General features: G+C 42.5%; 1 protein-coding gene across 1 annotated transcript in view; it reads right to left on the bottom strand.

Moving 5' to 3' along the window:
• TRPC5 (transient receptor potential cation channel subfamily C member 5) overlaps nt 1-21647 on the bottom strand; it is a 391753-nt gene that overhangs the window by 26716 nt on the left and 343390 nt on the right. The window contains exons 8-10 of the mRNA XM_040323870.1: nt 16543-16752; nt 16318-16359; nt 12195-12284 (exon numbers count right to left, since the gene is read on the bottom strand). Coding sequence (XP_040179804.1) covers nt 12195-12284; nt 16318-16359; nt 16543-16752 — 342 coding nt within the window. The remainder of the gene's footprint in view (nt 1-12194; nt 12285-16317; nt 16360-16542; nt 16753-21647) is intronic.

Below are 21647 nucleotides of genomic sequence, written 5' to 3'. Positions count from 1 at the left end.
CAACTGTCCATAAACTAAATGGATATTGTCCAGATATAGTAATGATTAGATGGGCTCCTGCCCCCTGTGGGAAAAAAAGAGAGAATAATAGTCCAGCACCAATGGTGCAATGAGTGATCTAGTGTATATACACTGTAAATGGTGTCCGTAATCAAAAGGTAAAAAGGAAACAGTATAGGAAAAATCTTATATGCATGTAAAGTTCATCATTATTCCATATATTAGCAGGACCATAGGACAATGTGCAGGATATCTTGGTGGATTGGTGAAAGTCCAACAGGCAAGTAGGTGTGAAAGGAGTGCCCCTGTCACACAACTCGAAGTGCTCCCGGTGCTCCCCTCAGGGTCCCCCACTCACCAGATAGAAGTCCCCTCTTGGGGTGATCCGCATATATCGGGGGTTCAGGCAACCGCTGCTCCACTCTGCTGCTGGGTCCTTCCTCCAAACAGGTATATTGCTGCAAATGGTCCGGGTAATCCAGCTCCCTCGGTCCCTCAGATAGGAAAAAAACACATACGGGGGGCTCCAATAGTATAGTATGGTCTGACACCTTTAACTTTTAAAAATTATTTATTCAAAGGTGCATGTCTAGGACAAGCCAATATGACAGAAAATAAGAATAAAAATGGCAGTGTCCGCACCTAGCTCCTGGAAGGAGGGTGTGCAGGCAATGTACCAGTAAAAAATAAAAAATGACATAAAATAACTCAGACAAGTTAAAAAATCCAATAAGGTAAAGTAAAAAAGAAAAATCACTGGTAACCTCAGTTGGCCGGCTTGTATCCGCCCTATGTAACAGCTCAGCCTGGCTACACTTAGTGATGGCGTGTGTGTACTAGGTGGTGGCGTGCGTTCCAGCCAGAACCACCTAACGTGCACCCGGAAGTGACGTCACACGTACAGGCCTGACGTACGTTTCGAATTTGTGATTCGTCTTCTGAGGCTTGTCAGCGTGGCGTCAGCAGCTAATATTTATGGGAGTCGCAGAGCAATACTAGTCCGCCCACCCCCCGGGGAATCTCCAATCAATGTACCCTATCCCCGGACCCTTATTGGCCACTTGTCCGGGGATAGGGTACATTGATGGACCGAGGTGAGGGACCGAGGGAGCTGGATTACCCGGACCATTTGCAGCAATATACCTGTTTGGAGGAAGGACCCAGCAGCAGAGTGGAGCAGCGGTTGCCTGAACCCCGATATATGCGGATCACCCCAAGAGGGGACTTCTATCTGGTGAGTGGGGGACCCTGAGGGGAGCACCGGGAGCACTTCAAGTTGTGTGACAGGGGCACTCCTTTCACACCTACTTGCCTGTTGGACTTTCACCAATCCACCAAGATATCCTGCACATGAAAGAATTTGGCTCATGTATGGAGGCATGAGGTTGCCAACATCTCTGTATCAATTGAAAAAGATGAATACCTCTAAGTGAGGTGAGATTTTTCGGGCAACCAAAAAAATATTGTGACAACTAGGTCATAAAAATATATAAATTTTAATACATTAATTTACAGCATAAACATTTCATAGTGACAACATTATTTAAAAAAATGAAAGATTCCAGGATAGAGAAAATTGTTACTGCTAGAGGATCACCACACACCCCAGGACTAGGCTAAGGGTATAGGTGATCATTTATCCGACGCGTTTCAGATGTCTCAATAATACATCTTTCTTCAGGGAATAGAAAGCAGCAAGAGTTTTTCCTAAAACAAAAGAAGGGTATATAATAACATACATATAAAGTATATACCTGTGACCAAAGATTTGTTTTTTGACATTTGCAGCATGTAGAGAAGAGGGGGGAGAGATGGAAAGCTCAATATGTAAAAGGAAAGTGGAACTCACCCCTTTCCAGACACAGAGCGCCTAGATCATCCCCATGGAGCTTGTGTGTGAGCCGCAATCAGGGCAACCAAACCAGATGGTGTACTTAATGTCCATAACGATCCCCCAATCCAGAGGACTCCATAACCATGGGGGGGTGGAGTAACATAAGTCTCCACAAAGGAGTCAGCAGTCATAGAACAATAGAAGGTGTAATGGCTGGGGAGAGATTTAGGTAAATATGTACAGGGAGGGTATTAGATTCTTCACTAAAAAGTGAGACCAAAAATAGAAACAATCTCCCTAAAGTGTACTTACCACTCCCAGTGCATCAGCTCAAATAAAGGTGAACAACCATTCCAGTCAAAGAAACCAAACTTGACCAGAAGACAAAATAACCTCCAGCTCCAACAGGGGAAGGGAGGAAAGTGAATGCTGACAGGAAAACCCCCCCTGACTTCCCTTTATACTTACTTTGAGGATGATGGACCTCAGGTGTGGATGATCCATTCACTCCGGCGATGTAGCAGCTGTTCCTTGAATGGGATAATTGGTTGTAAGTGGAGCAGTGAATAGACATTGGGGCTCAACTAGAGTGATTCCTATCCTCCAAATCCCCCATGTTTGGCGTGCAAACAGCGCGCCCACTACTGACGTCAGCGTCAGGTGGCCGAGCTCTGATCAATCAGGGCACGACACCGTGGACATGCCGCTGGTGACGCGCCTCCTGCGCGTCACACAGCACATGACCCACGGCGTCTAGTGTGATCACAGAATCCCGAAAGGTCATGTGACGACAGCGCACCCAATCAGGTGCACGAGATGTCAGATGACTGAACATGAACGCAATACACACAGTGGAGCCACCCACTGTGCGCGTCACAGCGACGCGACTGAAGTGCGCTCAACGACCGGACAGGGAAAAATAAAGAAGTGTCCGCACAGAAGGGGCGGAAATTACTACCCACTCCAGAGAGCCTAATAGTCCATAGGTTTAGACAACAGCAATAAAATTGCAGTTTCGGGGCATCATTGAACCAGGGAACCCGGAGAAATAAGGGAATCAAAGGATAAATGCAGGGCAAATAAAATGGGACCATTGGAGGAACGCTTCATGAAGCGAGGGCAAACTCCTGAGGATGGGGCAAAGATATTCACTATGCCTGGGTATTTCAGAACTGACAGATAAGAAAGTCTGACAGTTGAAAGGGAGATAAAGTCACCACTGCCGGGTAGGGGAGAGCCTCTAGGGCATAAAATGCCCCTGGGGCGGGCACAAAGGTGCTACTCTCCCCCGGCAGTGGATGGAGGAGCCCTCTTGTGATTGGTTGAGATGGGACCATTACGGACATCAACAACATCCAGAAAGGGCCGGTGAAGAAGCGGTACTTGACACATATGGCTCCTAGTTGGAAAGCCACAGGGTGCACTGTCAACAAATCATCAATGGTTGATCACAGGTTTACAATCAAAAATTTCATGTATAAATCCAAAAAGAGAACTCTTTAGCTCATACATTTACAAAATCAAAATCATACAGTAATTTATAAATATAAATCCTACTTATTACAAATCTCAACCTGAGACCCCAGTATCCCAAAGGGTACAGTTAGGGTTAGAATAGGGGGGGGGGGGAAAGAGAGGGGGAGAAAGAGGCGGGAAGGGGGGGGGGGGGGGAAAAGGGAGAAAAAATTGGGGAAAAAAAGACAATTTTAACAGTTAGTCGGTTCAGGAAAAGGGGGAAGGGGAAGGGGCAGGAGGATGATCTCCCAGTGGCATGTGGGGGCTAGTCCGTTTTCCCCGAACTGAACCCCTCTAAGAAGGGCCTAAAGCTCTCCATCTCGTTGAGTCCTGGAAAGGTTGTAGCTTTAAGGCATCTGATCCAGCGCATCTCGCGCTGGAGAAGTACCTTGTTCCAGTCCCCCCCACGTAGAGGGATATGTATTCTATCAAGAACGGAGAAGTTGACTTTGGGCATATGGTACCCATGTGCTTTGGCCACGTGTCTCCCAAGGGGTAAATATAAATTGCCAATTCTCATGGAATGCATGTGTTTTTCCACTCTTTTATAAAGAGGTTGTTTGGTCTTGCCAACGTAGAAGGAACCACACTGGCACTGCATGAGGTAGACTACTCCCCGTGTGGTACAGTTGGCAAAATGTTTTAGCGAGAGAGTCTCCCCATTGGGCAATGCCAGTGTGGTCCTCCTACCAATGACCTCACATTGCGCGCAGTGTCCACATGGGAAAGTCCCATGGGTCTTGCAGGGGTCTTTGGCAGAGTTGCCTTTGTATTCGCTCCGGACCAAAATAGTCCCCAGTGAATCCGCACGTTTAAACGTGAGCTGAGGTCTATCCAAGAGTAAATTTTGGAGGATGGGGTCCTCAGTGAGTATAGGCCAAAATTTCGTTATTATTCTTCTAATTCTTGCATGCTCATTTGAGAACCCCAAAATGATCCTTGAGTTGTTTTCTTCAGATCTGACATTTTGTGATTTGGTTTTAAAAATCAACTTGCGTCTGTCTAAGGCTTTAACTCTGTTAAACGCTTTCCGGAGACAGGTTTTGGTGTATCCCCTGGCGGATAGCCGGAGGGAGAGTGCATTGCATTGTTCGTGGAAGTCATCTTCCATCGAACAGTTTCTCCTGATTCTAAGAAACTGGCTATAGGGTATAGACCTCTTGAGGGGTTCGGGGTGAAAGCTACCCGCATGTAATATGGTATTCCCAGCGGTCTCTTTCCTAAAAAGGGTGGAGTAAATTTTACCATCGGGATCTTTTTTGATTTTAATGTCCAAAAAACTGATTTCTGATTGATCGTGAGACATGGTAAAGAACAAATTAAATTTGTTGATATTCATAAGTCTCAGAAGTTCATCGAGGCCACTTTGCGGTCCATCCCAAATAATAAAAATGTCGTCGATGTAACGCTGCCAAATTAAAATATGGGCAGCGCACATCGACGCATTCTCTCCCAGGAGGAAATCCCGCTCCCACTCCCCCAGGTACAGGTTGGCGTAGGAAGGCGCACAGCACGTTCCCATAGCCACACCCTGTACCTGGAGGTAGTGGGAGCCCTGGAAGAGAAAGGTGTTATGATACAAAATAAATTCTAACATAGTAAGGATGAAGACGTTGAACTTGAAATCAGTGGTTGGCTGCTGCTTGAGAGCCTGTTCAACAGCCCTCAACCCAGATGAATGGGGAATGCTGTTGTACAGGGTCTCAACGTCGACGGAGACCAAGATGGCGTCCGTCGGTATCGTCATATCTTCAAGCATCTGTAGCAGATGTATAGTATCTTTGGTGTAAGATGGTAGGTTGAGAACGTGTGGTCTCAAATATTGGTCAATGACCTCACTGACACCTTCAGAGATTGAGCCATTACCCGATATTATGGGTCTCCCCGGAGGGTCCACAAGGTTTTTGTGGACCTTAGGGAGAGCATAGAAGGTGGGTTGTCTGGGATGTGGGACCCTTATAAAGTCCCATAAGTCTTTAATTATGACTCCTCGATGAAAGAAGTCATCGACGAGGTCATAAAATTGTTTATTGAAGCCATCAACCTGAGCTGGCGTAATTTTGAGATAACATTCCTTATTATTTAGAATTTTGAGACACATTCGCTCATAATTATTGTTGTTCATCAAGACCACATTTCCCCCTTTGTCAGAGGCTTTGATAGTAATATCTGAAAGATTTCTAAGAGTTTTCAAAGCTAGTTGTTGTTCGGAACTTAGATTTGAATGGACACTGTCCTTTTTCATGGCTTCAAGCTCTTTGGCAGTTTCTCTGACGAAGTGGGAAATGGCTGGATTTTGGTTAAGTAAAGGAAATTTATTTGATCTTCGTTTGAATCTGGACATTGGATCCTTATTTATGGTGTTATCCTCATTATCCATTTCCTCCAAATCCTCATCATCCCAAGCTCCATCCAATGTCTCATTCTCTTGAAGCAGGAGATTTAAATCCCTAAGGGCTTTGAAATCTGCTGCCTTAAGGTTGGGGGCCAGTTCTCTAAGTGGATCAATGTGTTTTGCATATAGGCTTTTGTAGAATAGCCTACGGGCAAACAAATGAATGTCTTTAACAGCATCAAATATGTTCGTACCCATATTAGGACAGAAAGAAAGTCCCAATGACAAGACCTCATGCTCTACAGCTGTGAGGCTGTGGGAGGAAAGATTGATGATGTTCAGACCTCCTCCTGGTTTAGATTCGGTAGTGTAGGGGGTATGTCCATTATTGTTAAATTGGGGGATGCTGCTGGCATCCCCCTTTTGTCCAAAAAATTATCCAATGCAGTACGTTGTGTTTTGGGAATGGCCCCACTATCTTTTTTGGGGAAAAGTCTGCTTCTACCGGATGGTTGATCCTTAGTGTCCCCATCAACTACTTCACTCGAGGGAGTCGTTTTTTTTCTAGGATTATTAGTAACCTGAGATAATTGTGGTACTATTGCGGCCTTTTTATTGGCCTGCTTGACTTCCCCCTCGAGGTTTTGTTTGAAGGAGGCCCCTTTCCTTTTTGATGCTACACGCCCCGTATTGGAGGACATGGAGGAGGAGGAGTTTGATGGAGTGTCAGAGGAGTAGTCTTTATGTATACCATCTAATTTGCTATTTTTCTTGGGATTTTGGTTTCTAAATCTTTTAATATTGTCCCATTTATATGCTCTCCCTTCACGAAATGCGTTTTTGTCTCTCCAGTACTTTTTTTCTTTTTTAATCAAAATTGATTTACTGAAGGTTTCCAAATGCTCCTTGAGTTTTTGTTCAAGATTAGCATATTCCTCTAAGGATTTTAGGGGAGTCAGATATCCTGCACATTGTCCTATGGTCCTGCTAATATATGGAATAATGATGAACTTTACATGCATATAAGATTTTTCCTATACTGTTTCCTTTTTACCTTTTGATTACGGACACCATTTACAGTGTATATACACTAGATCACTCATTGCACCATTGGTGCTGGACTATTATTCTCTCTTTTTTTCCCACAGGGGGCAGGAGCCCATCTAATCATTACTATATCTGGACAATATCCATTTAGTTTATGGACAGTTGTTTATAACATATCTTTATTGCGAGCTTCTATCCAGATTTGAACCATATAGTATGACTCATGTATGCGGATATATGAGCTAGATATTTGTTGTATACACTTGGTATTTTCCCTTAGAGGGCAACTGCCCAGGAATAGGTTGTTACCTTTTACAGTGTCTTATTATTGTGTACCAGGTAATATCTGTGCTCAGAGGTATAAGCCTCTCATCTGACACTTAGGATCATTTTATGGCATATTAGGTATCATATACAGTCCACTGACTAGTATACACTGAGCCAGAAAGAGCACATTGTATATGTGTATCCTCAACATAACAGAGCACGCTGTATGTAGATACTAATCTTTATCAGCTGTGTACCTTAGCTGTCAGAGATACTTGAGTTCTATTACAGCACACTGCACACTCAGCACTCTATCTGGGGGACACGACACCTGTCCCTGATCTAGCTCCTTTAATATAAGTGCCCACACAGGCAGCGCCACTATCCCCAATTTCCAAATCTAAACCAGCAACTCCTTCGGGGGTAGTGCCCTTGGCTACGACCATTCGCGCTCGCCCGGATATAAAAGGAGTGGCGTAGAGACATCAGGAATACAAACTGTCCCTATTTGCTGATGACATTTTATGAACGATAACCCATCCCCACATTTCACTCCCATCCATTCATACAACCCTAAATCCTTTTGGCAGTCACTCCAGATTTAAAATCAACTCGACCAAAACTGAAGCCCTCCCTATCAACGTCCTGACAGATTCACTCACACCTTTACAAGGGAATTGTGTTTACCGCTGGTGCCCCCCCCCCCCATTCGCTTAAGTATCTTGGTGTTTGCCTGACTTCCTCATATTCTACACTTTATCAGGTTAATTTTCCCCCTTTATTCATAGAAATAAATTATTGAAAACATGGACGAAGCCGCCCCTGTCCCTTATTGGGAGAATTAATGTCCTCAAAATGTCAGTGCTCCTTAAACTGCTATACCGTTTTGAGACTCTCCCAGTGATGATCCCAATGTCCCAACTGAAATTACTTCAAAGGCATTTCCTGAATTTTATATGGAATAATGCTTCCCATAGGATAGCTAGCTCAGTCCTCCTTGCACCACGACCCAGAGGGGGTCTAGGAACACCTGACATAATCAAGTATTATTATGCTACCCATCTGAAGGCTATTGCCTCTTGGACATCCAGATGCGCCCCTAATAGAGGGGCAGCACAGTGGTGTAGTGGTTAGCACTTTCACCTAGCAGCAAAAGGGTCGCTGGTTCAAATCCTGACCACGACACCATCTGCCTGGAGTTTGCATGTTCTCCCTGTGTCTGCGTGGGTTTCCTCCGGGTACTCCGGTTTCCTCCCACACACCAAAGACATGATGGTAGGTTAATTGAATCCTGTCCAAATTGGCCCTGTATATGTGTGTACGACTGTGTGTCCCAAGCGTGTCGAGATCCTATGGGCTAAATGACCGCACCAGCCAGGAAGACACTGGCTGCAAAAAGCACCTAGAGGCATTTCAGTTCGCTTGTGTAGCGCTATACAAGTCACCCATTCATTCATTCATTCAATAGATAGTCTGAGATAGAGATAGGCAGTACAGATCCTGCCCACCCATGTTGCATGTTATGACCATCCTCTGACAAATTTACCTCACAATTGCGTTGGGTTTTCTTGAACGCAATGCTGTTTATGCTTTCAATCTGGAAACGCTGCTCCAGAACATACTCCCTCTAGTCCCCATGCTCGCCTAAATATCCTCTTTAATCCGGAAATCCCTGATAGTCTATCCTATGACTCCATGCTACCCTGGACACAGGCTGGCATATTCTAATTACGCCATTTGGTACACCCAGTGACACGCAAACTTCTTACTTTTCCTTATTTGCAGTCTAAACATAAATTTCCGAAACGCCTTCTTTACTCCTTTCTACAAATTAAACACTTTCACAACCAGAGCCCCACAAACGAACTTGGATATACTTACAGACTTTAAATTGTTATGTTCTAGGGGCCCTTATGAACCTCACCTGATTTCCTCCATCTATAAAATCTTACATGCTGCTCTCCCTATCACAGAGCAAACTCATTCTTATATGCGGAAATGGTGCCATATATTACACAGACCCATTTCTCTGGACTAATGGAAGAAAATATGGGACGCTACATCTAAAGTCTCTAGATGTGTGGCTCAGAAGGAAAACGAGTACAAAATTTGAATGTTTTGGTATAGAACCCCAGAATTTCTAGTGGCATGGAAACTGTCACTCTCCAGGCAATGCTGGAGGTGTGGCTCTTCCTTAGGTACCCACTACCATATATTCTGGGAATGCCCTATGATCACACCTTTTTTGGTTCATGGCCTCCTAGGAAAAAGTCCTGTGCATCCCCATACCTTGCCACCCTATACACCTCCTCCTGGGTCTACCCCTTCCGAAAACACCTAAACCTCTCAGGAAATTGATGGCATTTATTTTACTGGCAGCTAAGCGGGCTATACCACAATTCTGGCTAGCCAAAACCCCCCTACCTTTACACAATTTCTTGTGGCTATTGTTGAAATTCACAGGATGGAACGCCTTACAGCTGCAATTGAAGATTCCTTGCTCAATTTTGATGCTATATGGGGAAGTGGGATGCCTCTGAATATAACTTAGAGACTCAACCTACGGTCCTCGGTTAATGTGCTTATGAAGCAAGTAATTTTGGTTTTGTGACTACAATAGATACTACCCAGTCTTTAGCTGATGTTTTATCAATAACAGTTTTGTTTATAGTTTCTTCAATACAAATATACATGCAAGACATTCCTCGTATGCAAAGATCAGTGGGGTGGTCTTTAACACATTTGACAATATCCAGAGGTTTGTCTGACCAACCATGATTAGCTGATGTTTTAACAGTCATCTTTCTACTATTGTGATGTATTTACATTGTCTGATGTTCACCTGACACTTTATACTGTTTTATTTTTACAAAGGTTGTTATTACTCTATCCCATTGGGATTATGCATTTGTATGATTTTACTATTTAATTTTTTTTATAAATAAACAATAAAAAAAGAAAGAAAATAAATCCAAAGAGGGGCCTAAGGCACCACAATAATACGTCCCGAGAATGAGGTGCCTCTTGCACCTAGGAAGTATAACAGGGGATACAAGTTCAAAAAGACCGGAGGGCTAACAGACACCAGTCCAGGTAACTAATAAAACAGTAGTATCCAAGGTATTGATATTAACGCGGTTGATGTTTGTGCGAGCTTTGAGGTAATTGCCAGTCAGACGACATCCTGCCTGGGCCTCGGCCTTAATGTGACAGGGCAGAGGGCTCAGTTAAGATGCCCCATGAGTCAAGGAGTCTCAGACCTTCTTCCAATAATGAGACAGGATGTTTGACAACATCATGAGAAATGGGCAGCTTTGTTGGATAATCCCATTGGTATGGTACGTTGTAACTTGCAAGGCCTCTGGGTCTGGTAGTGAGCTGCCAATGGACTTATATGCTGGGACAAATCAGTAAAGAGTTGTAAATGTGCATATGGATTGGGGAAAGTTCCCAAGTTTCTGGCCTTTTGCATGAGTTTCTCTTTAACATGGTAGAAATTTATGTGCAAAATTACATCCCTAGGGTCATAAGGGCCATGTCAAGGATTTAAGGAGGCCTAGGAAGTTGGTGAATGCTATCTATTACTAGCTCTATATTTTCCAGCTTAATGCCATGTACACACTACCGTTTTTCGGGTTCTAAAAAATGGCGGGTTTTTTTATGTCATTAAAAACGACCGCGTGTGTGGGCTCCAGAGCATTTTTCACGATCTAAAAAATTGGCATTAAAAATTTCGAACATGCTCTATTTTTTCACTACATTTTTAACGTTGTCATTTTTAAGGTTGTAAAAAATGGTTGTGTGTGGGCTTTAATGACGTGAAAAAAACGCGCATGCTCAGAAGCAAGTTATGAGATGGGAGCGCTCATTCTGGTAAAACTAGCATTCGTAATGGAGATAGCACATTCATCACGTTGTAACAGACTGAAAAGCTTGAATTGTCTTTTACTAACACAAAATCAGCAAAAGCAGCCCAAAGGGTGGCACCATCTGAATGGAACTTCCCCTTTATAGTGCAGTCGTATGTTTTGTACGTCACCACGCTTTGCTAGAGCATTTTTTTTTCACGATCGTGTGTAGGCAAGGCCGTTTTAATGATCGGGTTGGAAAAAACTTTTTTTCTAAACCATTAAAAATGTAGTTTTTTAGAACCCGAAAAACGGTTGTGTGTACCTTTATCATACCCCGTACATATGCAGATCATTACAGAGCTTGCACCGACTCAGAGAGCCCCCTAATTTTCACTTTATTGCAATGAAACCTGTCCTCCAGATCTGCCAGTTTTATTTTTGATTCAAATGCGCTCTTCTATATTTTCATCATTTGCATTAACAAGATCATTAACAGTGGAGGTAAGGTCTCCTAATTTTGTTTCAATGTGCATCACACTATCCCCAAGGGATATGATATCTGTTTGGAATTTCTGCATGAGCAAAAGCAAGTCAGACTGCAGGGAACTCTTGAGGGGACATCAACAGGACTGAGAGCAACCTGCGGTTTCAGTGACTTCCATAGAGCCATCCTCTGAAGCCAGATCTGAGACAGACTGCAAGGCAAGAGTCAGGTGGGAAGAGCTGCGGGAGACGCAGCCTCTGCACCATCTTGCTTGTTCCTCTCCATCTGCTGGAAGATAAAGGTGGTCAATTTCTGCAGGTGTCTCTTCTTTCCGCTTGGGAGACATACTGTATCGCTGGTGTTATGCAGGAGAGCGGGCCCTCACCGATGTCTCAGAATACTGAAGATCACTGGTAAAACCAGATGATGTGCAGAGCCCCTGAGCTAAGCGTCCATGCAGCTTGCTCGCTGGCCATGCTTCCTCCCAATTTGTTTTTCCTGAATCTGTTTTTTTTAAACAGGTGGATGGGGTAGACAGAGGACGGATCTCCCCTATGCCTCGCCATGGCACTTTAAACCAGCCTTTAGGAGACTTTAGTTGCAAGATTAAACGTACCTGCATGTACTGAGCATTTACATGTATGTAAGTGTTGTGTTCTGTAGTTACTTACACTGAACTTGAGTGAAAGGCAAGTCTCTGTGTTGCTAGTTTCTAGCGACAGTGCAGTACATTATTACAAGGCCACTTTAGTTCATAAATCGCAGTGCTTATGACCACTTGCTTTTTCCAATCTTGGGGTTTAATAAATAACTAAAAATAAAAACTGATACCTCAGACTTTTAACCTTTGCTACGTCATACCTTAAAATTTTCCTCTGTTAGTCCTTCATTGGTCTTTGAATTTCTGATCATTGCTGCAACATATCGTTTCACTAAATTTCTAATAACTTCCTGCAATGAAAGAGATATTGTGCAATGTTAAGAGGCTGAATATTGCATGAAAAGGTAATTTTCCTTCAAATATGTCTGTACAGTCCAAATTTATCTGCAAATTAGAAACAACTTTTACATTTGTTTTAGCTTTACATGATATAAAACACAGTTTGATCAAGCTGAATAATTCTGTAACGAGTGTAGTCTGTGGAAGAATAGTACCAAGTCTGTTTGTCTTGAGGATCATATTGCTTGAGCCTAATCCAAACATCTAAACACTAAAATATGTTGGTCGCATCCAAAATTTACTAAAGTAAATGTCTCTCCAACAAATTTTCAGACTTACAGGGTACCAATAAATATTAAAGATGCTTTTTTGTGCGTGCTGCTTATTTGTACTGAAGGGCACAGCTAAACATTGTGCTTTATGTACAGTAACATTATAAAACTCTTATTCATTACTTTACAGCATGCTCCCTTGTTTTTCTGCATCATGTAACAGGCAAAATAAAATAAAATACAAAGCCCATAGGAAGCAAATATGAACATTTTAAAACTGTTTTGTAAGTGAAATCCAAGCACTAAGGGCCAGATCCACAAAAGGGATACGCAGGCGTATCTGCTGATACGCTGTCGTATCCCTGTTTCTATCTATGCGGCTGATTCATAGAATCAGTTACGCATAGATATCCCTAAGATCCGACATGTGTAATTGTTTTACACTGTCGGATCCTAGGATGCAGTACCGCGGCCGCCGCTGGGGGACATTTCTCGTCGTAAACCAGCGTCGGGTATGCAAATTAGCACTTACGGAGATCCACAAAGGTTTTTCCCTTCGTGAAGTCGCCGTAAGTGTTAGTTTGCCGTCGCAAAGATAGGGCTGCTTTTACAAAGTGTAAAGTTAGTACACCATGTAAAAGTATACCTGTCTTTCCTGCGTCGCTGTCAAAAATTTTTTAACATTTTTTTTTTTCCCGCTGCATCTTTTTTACCCGTCGCGATTCACAAAACTCGGCGCAACGTAACGTAACGCAAAGCACGTCGGGAAAATAGCGCCGGGAGCATGCGCAGTACGTCCGGCGCGGGAGCGCGCCTAATTTAAATGGGACTCGCCCCATTTGAATTGGCCCGCCTTGCGCCGGACTGATTTAGGATACACCGCCGCAAATTTCAAGGTAAGTGCTTTGTGGATCGGGCACTAACTTGGGCAATTTGCGGCGGTGTAACTTAAATCACAAAAGTTACGTTGCGCCCGCTGGTTGTGGATCTGGCCCTAAAAGTCCCAAATGTGCTTAGCTAGTATAAACAAAATGTGTACTTTATTTATCCTGCAGGCAAGAATAAATAAAGATCATAAACAAGATTTTTTAGCGCTGAATAATTATTATATTCTCTATTTTCTCTGTAAATGTGTTTATCAATTATACAGTAAGTCAAAGAGTTTACCTTTTTACATGTTTCGCAAAATTCGTCGTTTGTTGCTGTGGGTTGCTACAAGCATGTAAGATTCAGTAATTTTATATTTAGTGGGTTACAGTGAGGTGGGTTTAAACAGTCCATTAACTTGGAATTGGTTGCCAGTGCACAGCAATAATAAAAAAAAAAAATGCACTTTTTTTTTGTTAAAAGGTATTTGCTCATACAGTACCTCATACACACATTTTACTGCAGATTAAAAAAGCCCTACTTAAATATTTCTTATATCCATGGTGATGTCAAATGACTGCCTTTTTAAGTTCAAAGGTAGAATTATCCAGTAGTGCAATCTCCAGGAAGTTTGAATTGTTTTTAAATATGAAAGCTGTTTTCTCAAGCTAGTTGACTCATTCAAATGATTGGAAGTTCAGATTACTCCTGGCCCTTCTAAGTACTTAGAATTAGATCTACTCCTTTTACTTAAGCAATGCCAAATGCACTACCTGGTGCAAGCTCCCATTATCGGTAATTGACAAAGTGAACCTAATCAAAATGGTATGGTCTTCACAATTGTTATACATTTTTTACAATTCCCCACAATAGATACCCCGTAGGATGTTTGTGTGCATTGATGCCCTATTTAGAGACCTCATATGACAGAAAAAAACAGCTAGGATACGATAATCTATATTGCAGTATAGTAAGGGCCAAGGGGGCCTCGCAGTACCCAATCCCAGATTGTATTTCCTGGCCTCCCAGCTCCAGCATCTTGGGGGGTGGGGACTCTTTGATTATTCTGACCCAATTCGTAGGCTCTTGCTTTTTGGGGTTTTGAGCTATGTGGCCATGTCTTAGTTGGAAACTTGGTTTCCATTTATCTCTGTTATTGGTCCCACAGTGTCTCTTTTGAGGAAGCTCTGGTCCACAGTTATAAGTAGCTTGGAACTGTCAGGCGTCCTGCAGGAAACGCTGCTATGGAGTAATCCCATGTATGCCGCAATACATTAGAGAGGTTTCAGTTCTGGGAGGATGCAGGTACCCATTATGTACAGTATCTCAATTATACAACCAAAACATGTTGAAATCTTTAAATTATTCTTTAAACTTGCCTAGACAACAGTTTTACTTGCATCTCCAACTGAGGCATGCCTTGCAGACCCATGCTCACCATTACTAACTGACCATTCATTACTGCGTAAAAAAATATGTTAAAATAACAAGAAAGGCATGATTTCTCGTATTTATTCTACCTTATTTCTGACCATACTGGGTATGGCAAATTTGCCTTGTTTACGGTCCATCCCTTCTATCTCAGTTTCGCCCTAATAAATTATCACAATTGTTCCTGGTACACAGGACCTATCGCACCCCAGTGCAACTTTACTGATGGGACAGAAGAGAGTCTCCTAATTCATCTGCTGTGGTGATGGCCAAAATTATTCTGGTACTGGAAGGCTGTGACCGATACTATCTCTGCAGTATATATGATTAAGGTCCTACTGGACCCTATAGTTTACTGGGTGCAGTGTATAAGGGCATTTCCATTGCACCGGCCAACATGAAAGAACTCAGGCTTTTATATATTGCCCACAAACAGATTGCCCATTTTCGGTTATCTCCACATAATGAACTAAACACTATAAAAAAAACTGGATTGATCAGGTTAACTTTATTCTCATATGGGAAAAATGTACCTATCCACACAGAAATGCCAACCATACATTTTCTTCTATCTAGCAGTCATGGCTTGACAGTCCCGAGCTTGCTCCCCCTCAATAGGTTATGCATAGGCTATTGCAGGTGTGAAGGGTCATTTGGCCCTTGGTCTGTTCTATTTGATTGGTTGCTAGTCACGGTCAGGGATTCTTGCACAAATATGTGAATATGAAAACAGATGACTCAAGTTATTAATTTTTATTACCCCATATGGAGGTCGTTTGCATTTACCTATGACTGGCTAGCAGATTTGTATGCTGTGCACGGTCTCTCGGCCGTTGTCCTCTAATTGTCGATTTTCAACTGTATGTTGTTTTGTTGATGTTCTTCTTTTGTACTTATCTGCCATCATGCCTTTTTTATGCTCATTTAGGGAAACATGTTCAGCTTGATTTTAGACATGGTATTGTAACCCAGTTATACTGTCTGATTATCCTATATTAAGTTTGTAGTCTCTTGTAGTCTTGCAATATCTCTTTGAACCTAATCCCTCATGTATGCGGAATTGTATTTCTTATTTTTTTCGTGGCCCAATAAAAAATATTTTTTTGCTAAACAAAAAAAATGAAAGCTACCATTGCTTACTACTTCATTGTGTCCTTATTTGTTGATAAGTTAATGAACTGATACAAGTATCAACATATCAAGAGTGGGGACACCCGATACGCACATACTTGTTCTAAGTCAGAAATTCACATATCATGAATAGAAAGTCGGCTATGGTAGTTTCCTTATTTCAGTCTGGACATAAGTAGGAAAAATGGCAAAAAAGGACTTGCAACATTTGCAGAGAAGTCATACATATTTTACAGTGTCATTGCTGGAGCTTTATCACAGAATACATTCTGCTTTTCAAGCTTGTCATTAACTGTTTTGAGTCAATTCTTATCAAGACTGTTATTACAAGAAGTAATCTTACCTGGTAGTGCTGATTCTGAATCAGGTTGTCAGCGTGCCGCTCCTGCAATTAAAAGTGAATATATTAATTATGCATGTATCAGCATAATGTCTCTGCAAAGATCATTTCCATGATCCCCAGCTGAATCTCTGAAGGGCAGAACTTTAAAATACTAAAATTTAAGAGGTCTGGAAGACCTCATTTAAAAAAATTGTAAGGGGAAAAATGTCAGTTATCAGGCTTTACCGTGAAGGTTTTTAGGTTCTCATGCTGCTTCTGAAGTTCCTCTTCACGTTTTTTATGTGGGCACAACTTATAGTGGATCCATTTGCAAAGGTACCAGATAGACTTTGGGCTTGCGATAATGTTAAACGGGGGTGGCAGAGTGCCGCCTTCATCAAAATAACTCATCCACAGTTTAGTCCTGGCAAACTTCCATTCAATATCCGCATGATCCTACAGGAGAATAAAAGGAAATCAGTCAGGACATCTTTACAGTCCACAACAGAAGCAAGATTTTTACCATTCACCATTTCTTGTTTGAGTTAACAAATATAAAATATTTTTTCCATGGAATTTACACTCTAGTCAAAATAAAAATGAAAGTATCTGCAGCCAAAACTATTTTTTTTTCGTTTTTAAAAGCGTGGGGAAGGGCAAGGCCCCACAATGGGTCTTTACTGGTATCCTTAATCTGTTAGAGATTTCCCCTCAGTTACTGTCACAACAACACTTTCATCAAACAGGATATGAAAGAAAATCTACAACAGGGACACGGATAGCAAGAAAACAGTGGCACTATCAATTTATTTCTTAATTATTATTTTTATAATACAGGATTCATATAGTGCCAATGCTTTGCACAGCACTTTACAATATAAAGGGACACAGTAGAGTAACAACACAATTCAATACAACAGAGCTAGGAAGGCCCTTCTCCTGGGGGCTTACAATCTAGTAGGGAAGGGCAAGTGGGATAAAAGGCAATACCTGTGAGAAATGAGCTCATAGGAGAAATAAAAGATTACGTTTTAGCTGAAGGCAGGATAGGTTTCCCTGAACAGATGAGTTTTAAGGGATTGCCTAAAAGTGAACAGAGTAGGAGAAAGCCAGAACATTTGGGGTAGAGCATTCCAGAGCATGAGAGACTCTGGAGACATCCTGAAGGCAAGCATGGGTGAAGGAGACAAGGGAGCTAGAAAGCAGAAGTGGAGAGGACGTTTGGGTGATACGTGTGATAAGATTGGTGATGTAGCTTAACCACTTAACCACTTCCAGACCTTAGGTGTTTTTCAGATTTGGTGTTTGCAAGACTAAAACATTTTTTTCTGCTAGAAAATTACTTAAAACCCCCAAAAATTATATATATATTTTTTTAACACCCTAGAGAATAAAATGGCGGTCATTGCAATACTTTTTGTCACACCGTATTTGCGCAGCGGTCTTACAAGCGCACTTTTTTGGGGAAAAATTAACTTTTTTGAATTAAAAAATAAGACAATACATTTGGCCCAATTTTTTTATATATTGGGAAAGATAATGTTACGCTGAGTAAAATGATACCCAACATGTCACGCTTAAAAATTGCGCCCGCTCGTGGCATGGCGTCAAACTTTTACCCATAAAAATCTCGATAGGCGACGTTTAAAAAATTCTATAGGTTGCATTTTTTGAGCTACAGAGTAGGTCTAGGACTTTATTGCTCTCGCTCTAACGATCGCGGTGATACCTCACTTGTGTGGTTTGAACACCGTTTTCATATGCGGGCTCTACTCGCGTATGCGTTCGCTTCTGCTCGCGAGCTCGTCGGGACGGGGCGCTTTAAAATATTTTTTTTTGTTTTCTTATTTATTATTGTTGATTTTATAATTTTTTACACTGAAATAATAAAAAAAAATGTATCACTTTTATTCCTATTACAAGGAATGTTAACATCCCTTGTAATAGAAAAAAAGCATGACAGGTCCTCTTAAAGATGAGATATGGGGTCAAAAAGACCTCAGATCTCATATTTAGACTTAAATGCAATAAAAAAAAAAATTGTCATATAAAAAAATGACAACAAAAAAATTGTCTCTTTAAGACGCTGGGCGGGACTGACGTTTTGACGTCACTTCCGCCCAGCAAAGCTATGAGGACGGGTGGGGGCCATCTTCCCCTCACTCGAGTCCTCACACACTGGGCAGCAGCATCCGATCTCCTCCGCCGCTACCGACGGCTCCGTTAAGCGGCTGAGGGCGCGGGAGGGGGGGCCCTCTCCCGCCACCGATAACGGCGATCTTGCGGCGAATCCGCCGCGGAGACCGCCGTTATCGTTTACACGGCCGCCCACTGAAAAGATGGATACCTCGGTTGTGGCAGCAGCTGCTGCCGTTACCGAGATATCCATCTTTAAAAACAGGAAGTACATTTACAGTGGGCGGGTCGGCAAGTGGTTAAGGACCGCCTAACGCCGATATACGTCGGCAGAAAGGCATGGCTGAGCACAGGCACGTCGCCTTTAAGAGGCCAGCTGCCGGCGCACACACGCGACCCGGTCCGAAGCTCCGTGACCGCGCCCGTGGGACCTGCGGACCCGATCGCCGCCGGTGTCCCACGATTGGTCACAGGAGCTGAAGAATGGGGAGAGGTGTGTGTAAACGCACCTTCCCCATTCTTCACTGTGGCAATGTCAGTGATCGTCTGTTCCCTGATATAGGGAACGACGATCACTGATGTCACATGTCCAGCCCCACCCCTTACAGTTAGAAAAAGCACATGAGGTCACACTTAACACCTTCAGCGCCCCCTAGTGGTTAACTCCTAAACTGTAATTGTAATTTTAACAGTAATCAGTGCATTTTTATAGCACTTTTCGCTGTGAAAATGACAATGGTCCCAAAAATGTGTCACAATTGTCCGATGTATCCGCCATAATGTCGCAGTCACGAAAAAAATCGTTGATCGCCGCCATTCGTAGTAAAAAAAAAATATTTTTAAAAATGCCATAAAACTATCCCCTAATTTATAAACGCTATACATTTTGCGCAAACCAATCGATAAACGCTTATTGCGATTTTTTTTCAAAATTGTCGCTCTATTTTTGTTTATAGCGCAAAAAATAAAAACTGCAGAGGTGATCAAATACCACCAAAAGAAAGCTCTATTTGTGGGAAAAAAACCCAGCCAATTTTGTTTGGAAGCCACATCGCACAACCGCGCAATTGTCAGTTAAAGCGAAGCAGTGCCGCATTGCAAAAACTAGCCAGGTACTTTACCTGCATAATGGTCCGGGTCTTAAGTGGTTAAAGTGGAGGTCCACCCTAAAAAAAAAAAATAGCCAAAAAGGTTCTGTGTTCTCCTCCTCGTGTTGCCTCCTGGGTAATGGAGGCACGCTGCCTTCTGGGACACACAGGACAGTGTGCCCATTCACAAAAAGCTTCACGACTTGCGCATGTGCAGTAGGAAATCGGCAGTGAAGCCACAAGTAAGGATGGTGGCGCTGGGACCCAGTTCGATCGACGGATCCCAGGCAACCTGGACAGGTAAGTGTGCTTATTAAAAGTCAGCAGCTACAGTGTTTGTAGCTGCTGACTTTTATTTTTATCTCTCGAGAGAGAGATAATAAGGGTGTTTGAGTTGCTTAGTGTTTTCATCGGTTAAAAAGAGGCATGTTTTGGAGATGGTGAAGTCTACAAGATTTGAACAGGAATTGGATTTGGGACTGAAAGGACAGGTCAGAGTCCAGGATTAAACCTAGTATCCTGGCATGAGGGGGAAGGACTGATAGTCACATTATTGATCTTGATGGAGAAGTCAGGGGAGGGGATGAGCACTTCTCAAGCCTACCTATTGAATCCACCTATATTGCTATGTCTTAAATCCAAAGAAAAAAAGAATTGAGAATTCACAGATGATTTAAATCCACCTGAGCCACATAGCTAAAAATGCCTTTGACTGAGATTCTAAGATTGCTTCGATCAATTACACCCATTTAATTATTTATTGAGCCACTGTCATGACTTTAGTGAATTGATGGCAGTCGTGGCTAATGATTGTGTTTCCTTGTATTCCTCCATACCTCCTATTGCAGCAGATGTCTGAATACTTCAGCTGGATTCTCCTAAATTTACAATAAAAAGAGAGCCTAATTTTCAGTGTCAATGAAAGATGGGTGAGCCTAGGAACTATGGTATAGAGATCTGTAGTTTGTACTCAGCATTTAACCTAATCTTTATTATTAGCACATGGGGAGGGGCAAAATTGAACAAAAACGTAACAAACGTTTCAATATACGCACAAACAAGGGGGATATGCTGCGGCCGCTGATCAAGACAGAGGGCCAGATTCAGGTAGACTTACGACGGGCGTATCAGTAGATACGCCGTCGTAAGTCTGAATCCCCGCCGTCGTATATTTAAGCGTATTCTCAAGCTGAGATACGCTTAAATATTGCTAAGATACGACCGGCGTAAGTCTCCTACGCCGTCGTATCTTAACTGCATATTTACGCTGGCCGCTAGGGGCGTGTACGCTGATTTACGCCTAGAATATGTAAATCAGCTAGATACGCCTATTCATGAACGTACGCCCAGCCGTCGCAGTACAGATACGCCGTTTAAGTAAGGCTTTTTCCGGTGTTAAGTTACCCCTGCTATATGAGGCGTAGCCAATGTATGGACGTCGGGCCAGCTTTTTTTTCTGTCGATTACGTCGTTTGCGTAAGTCGATCGCGAATAGGGCTGTGCGTAATTTACGTTCACGTCAAAAGCATTGACTATTTGCGGGTTAATTTGGAGCATGCGCACTGGGATACTTTCACGGACGGCGCATGCGCCGTTCATAAAAAGCTTAATTTACGTGGGGTCACGATGATTTTACATAAAACACGCCCACATCTTACACATTTGAATTAGGCGGGCTTACGCCGGCCAATTTACGATACGCCGCCGCAACTTACGGAGCAAGTGCTTTGTGAATAATACACTTGCCTGTCAAAGTTGCGGAGGCATAACGTAAATAGGATACGCTACGCCCGCGCTCCCTACCTGAATCTGGCCCAGACTTTTTAACATATCCCTTTGACAGAAGTCCATCAAACAATAGACTTATGTTGAAAAGGGACAGACACACACTGATCCAAATTCATCCAGTCTCTTCAAAACTGGCTAAACTTCGATCAGTGTATGGCCAGTTTTAAATATTTTTTAGACTGATGTCCAGTAGTTAATTTATAGTAGTTTTTTTTTCTTTGTGTTTTTTTCCTCCCCGCTAATCATTTGTGATTATCTTGCTGAGAGAAATATCAGAGTAATTGTTAGGGGGCTGTAAGGAGCACAAATGCTGAATCATTGATCTGTAAAGGGATTGTA

Source organism: Rana temporaria, chromosome 9 (genome assembly GCF_905171775.1).
Source record: "Rana temporaria chromosome 9, aRanTem1.1, whole genome shotgun sequence".
In the NCBI taxonomy this organism is placed as follows: Eukaryota; Metazoa; Chordata; class Amphibia; order Anura; family Ranidae; genus Rana; species Rana temporaria.
The sequence above is the reverse complement of the archived record's forward strand: the minus strand, read 5'-3'. Positions and strand labels throughout refer to the sequence as shown.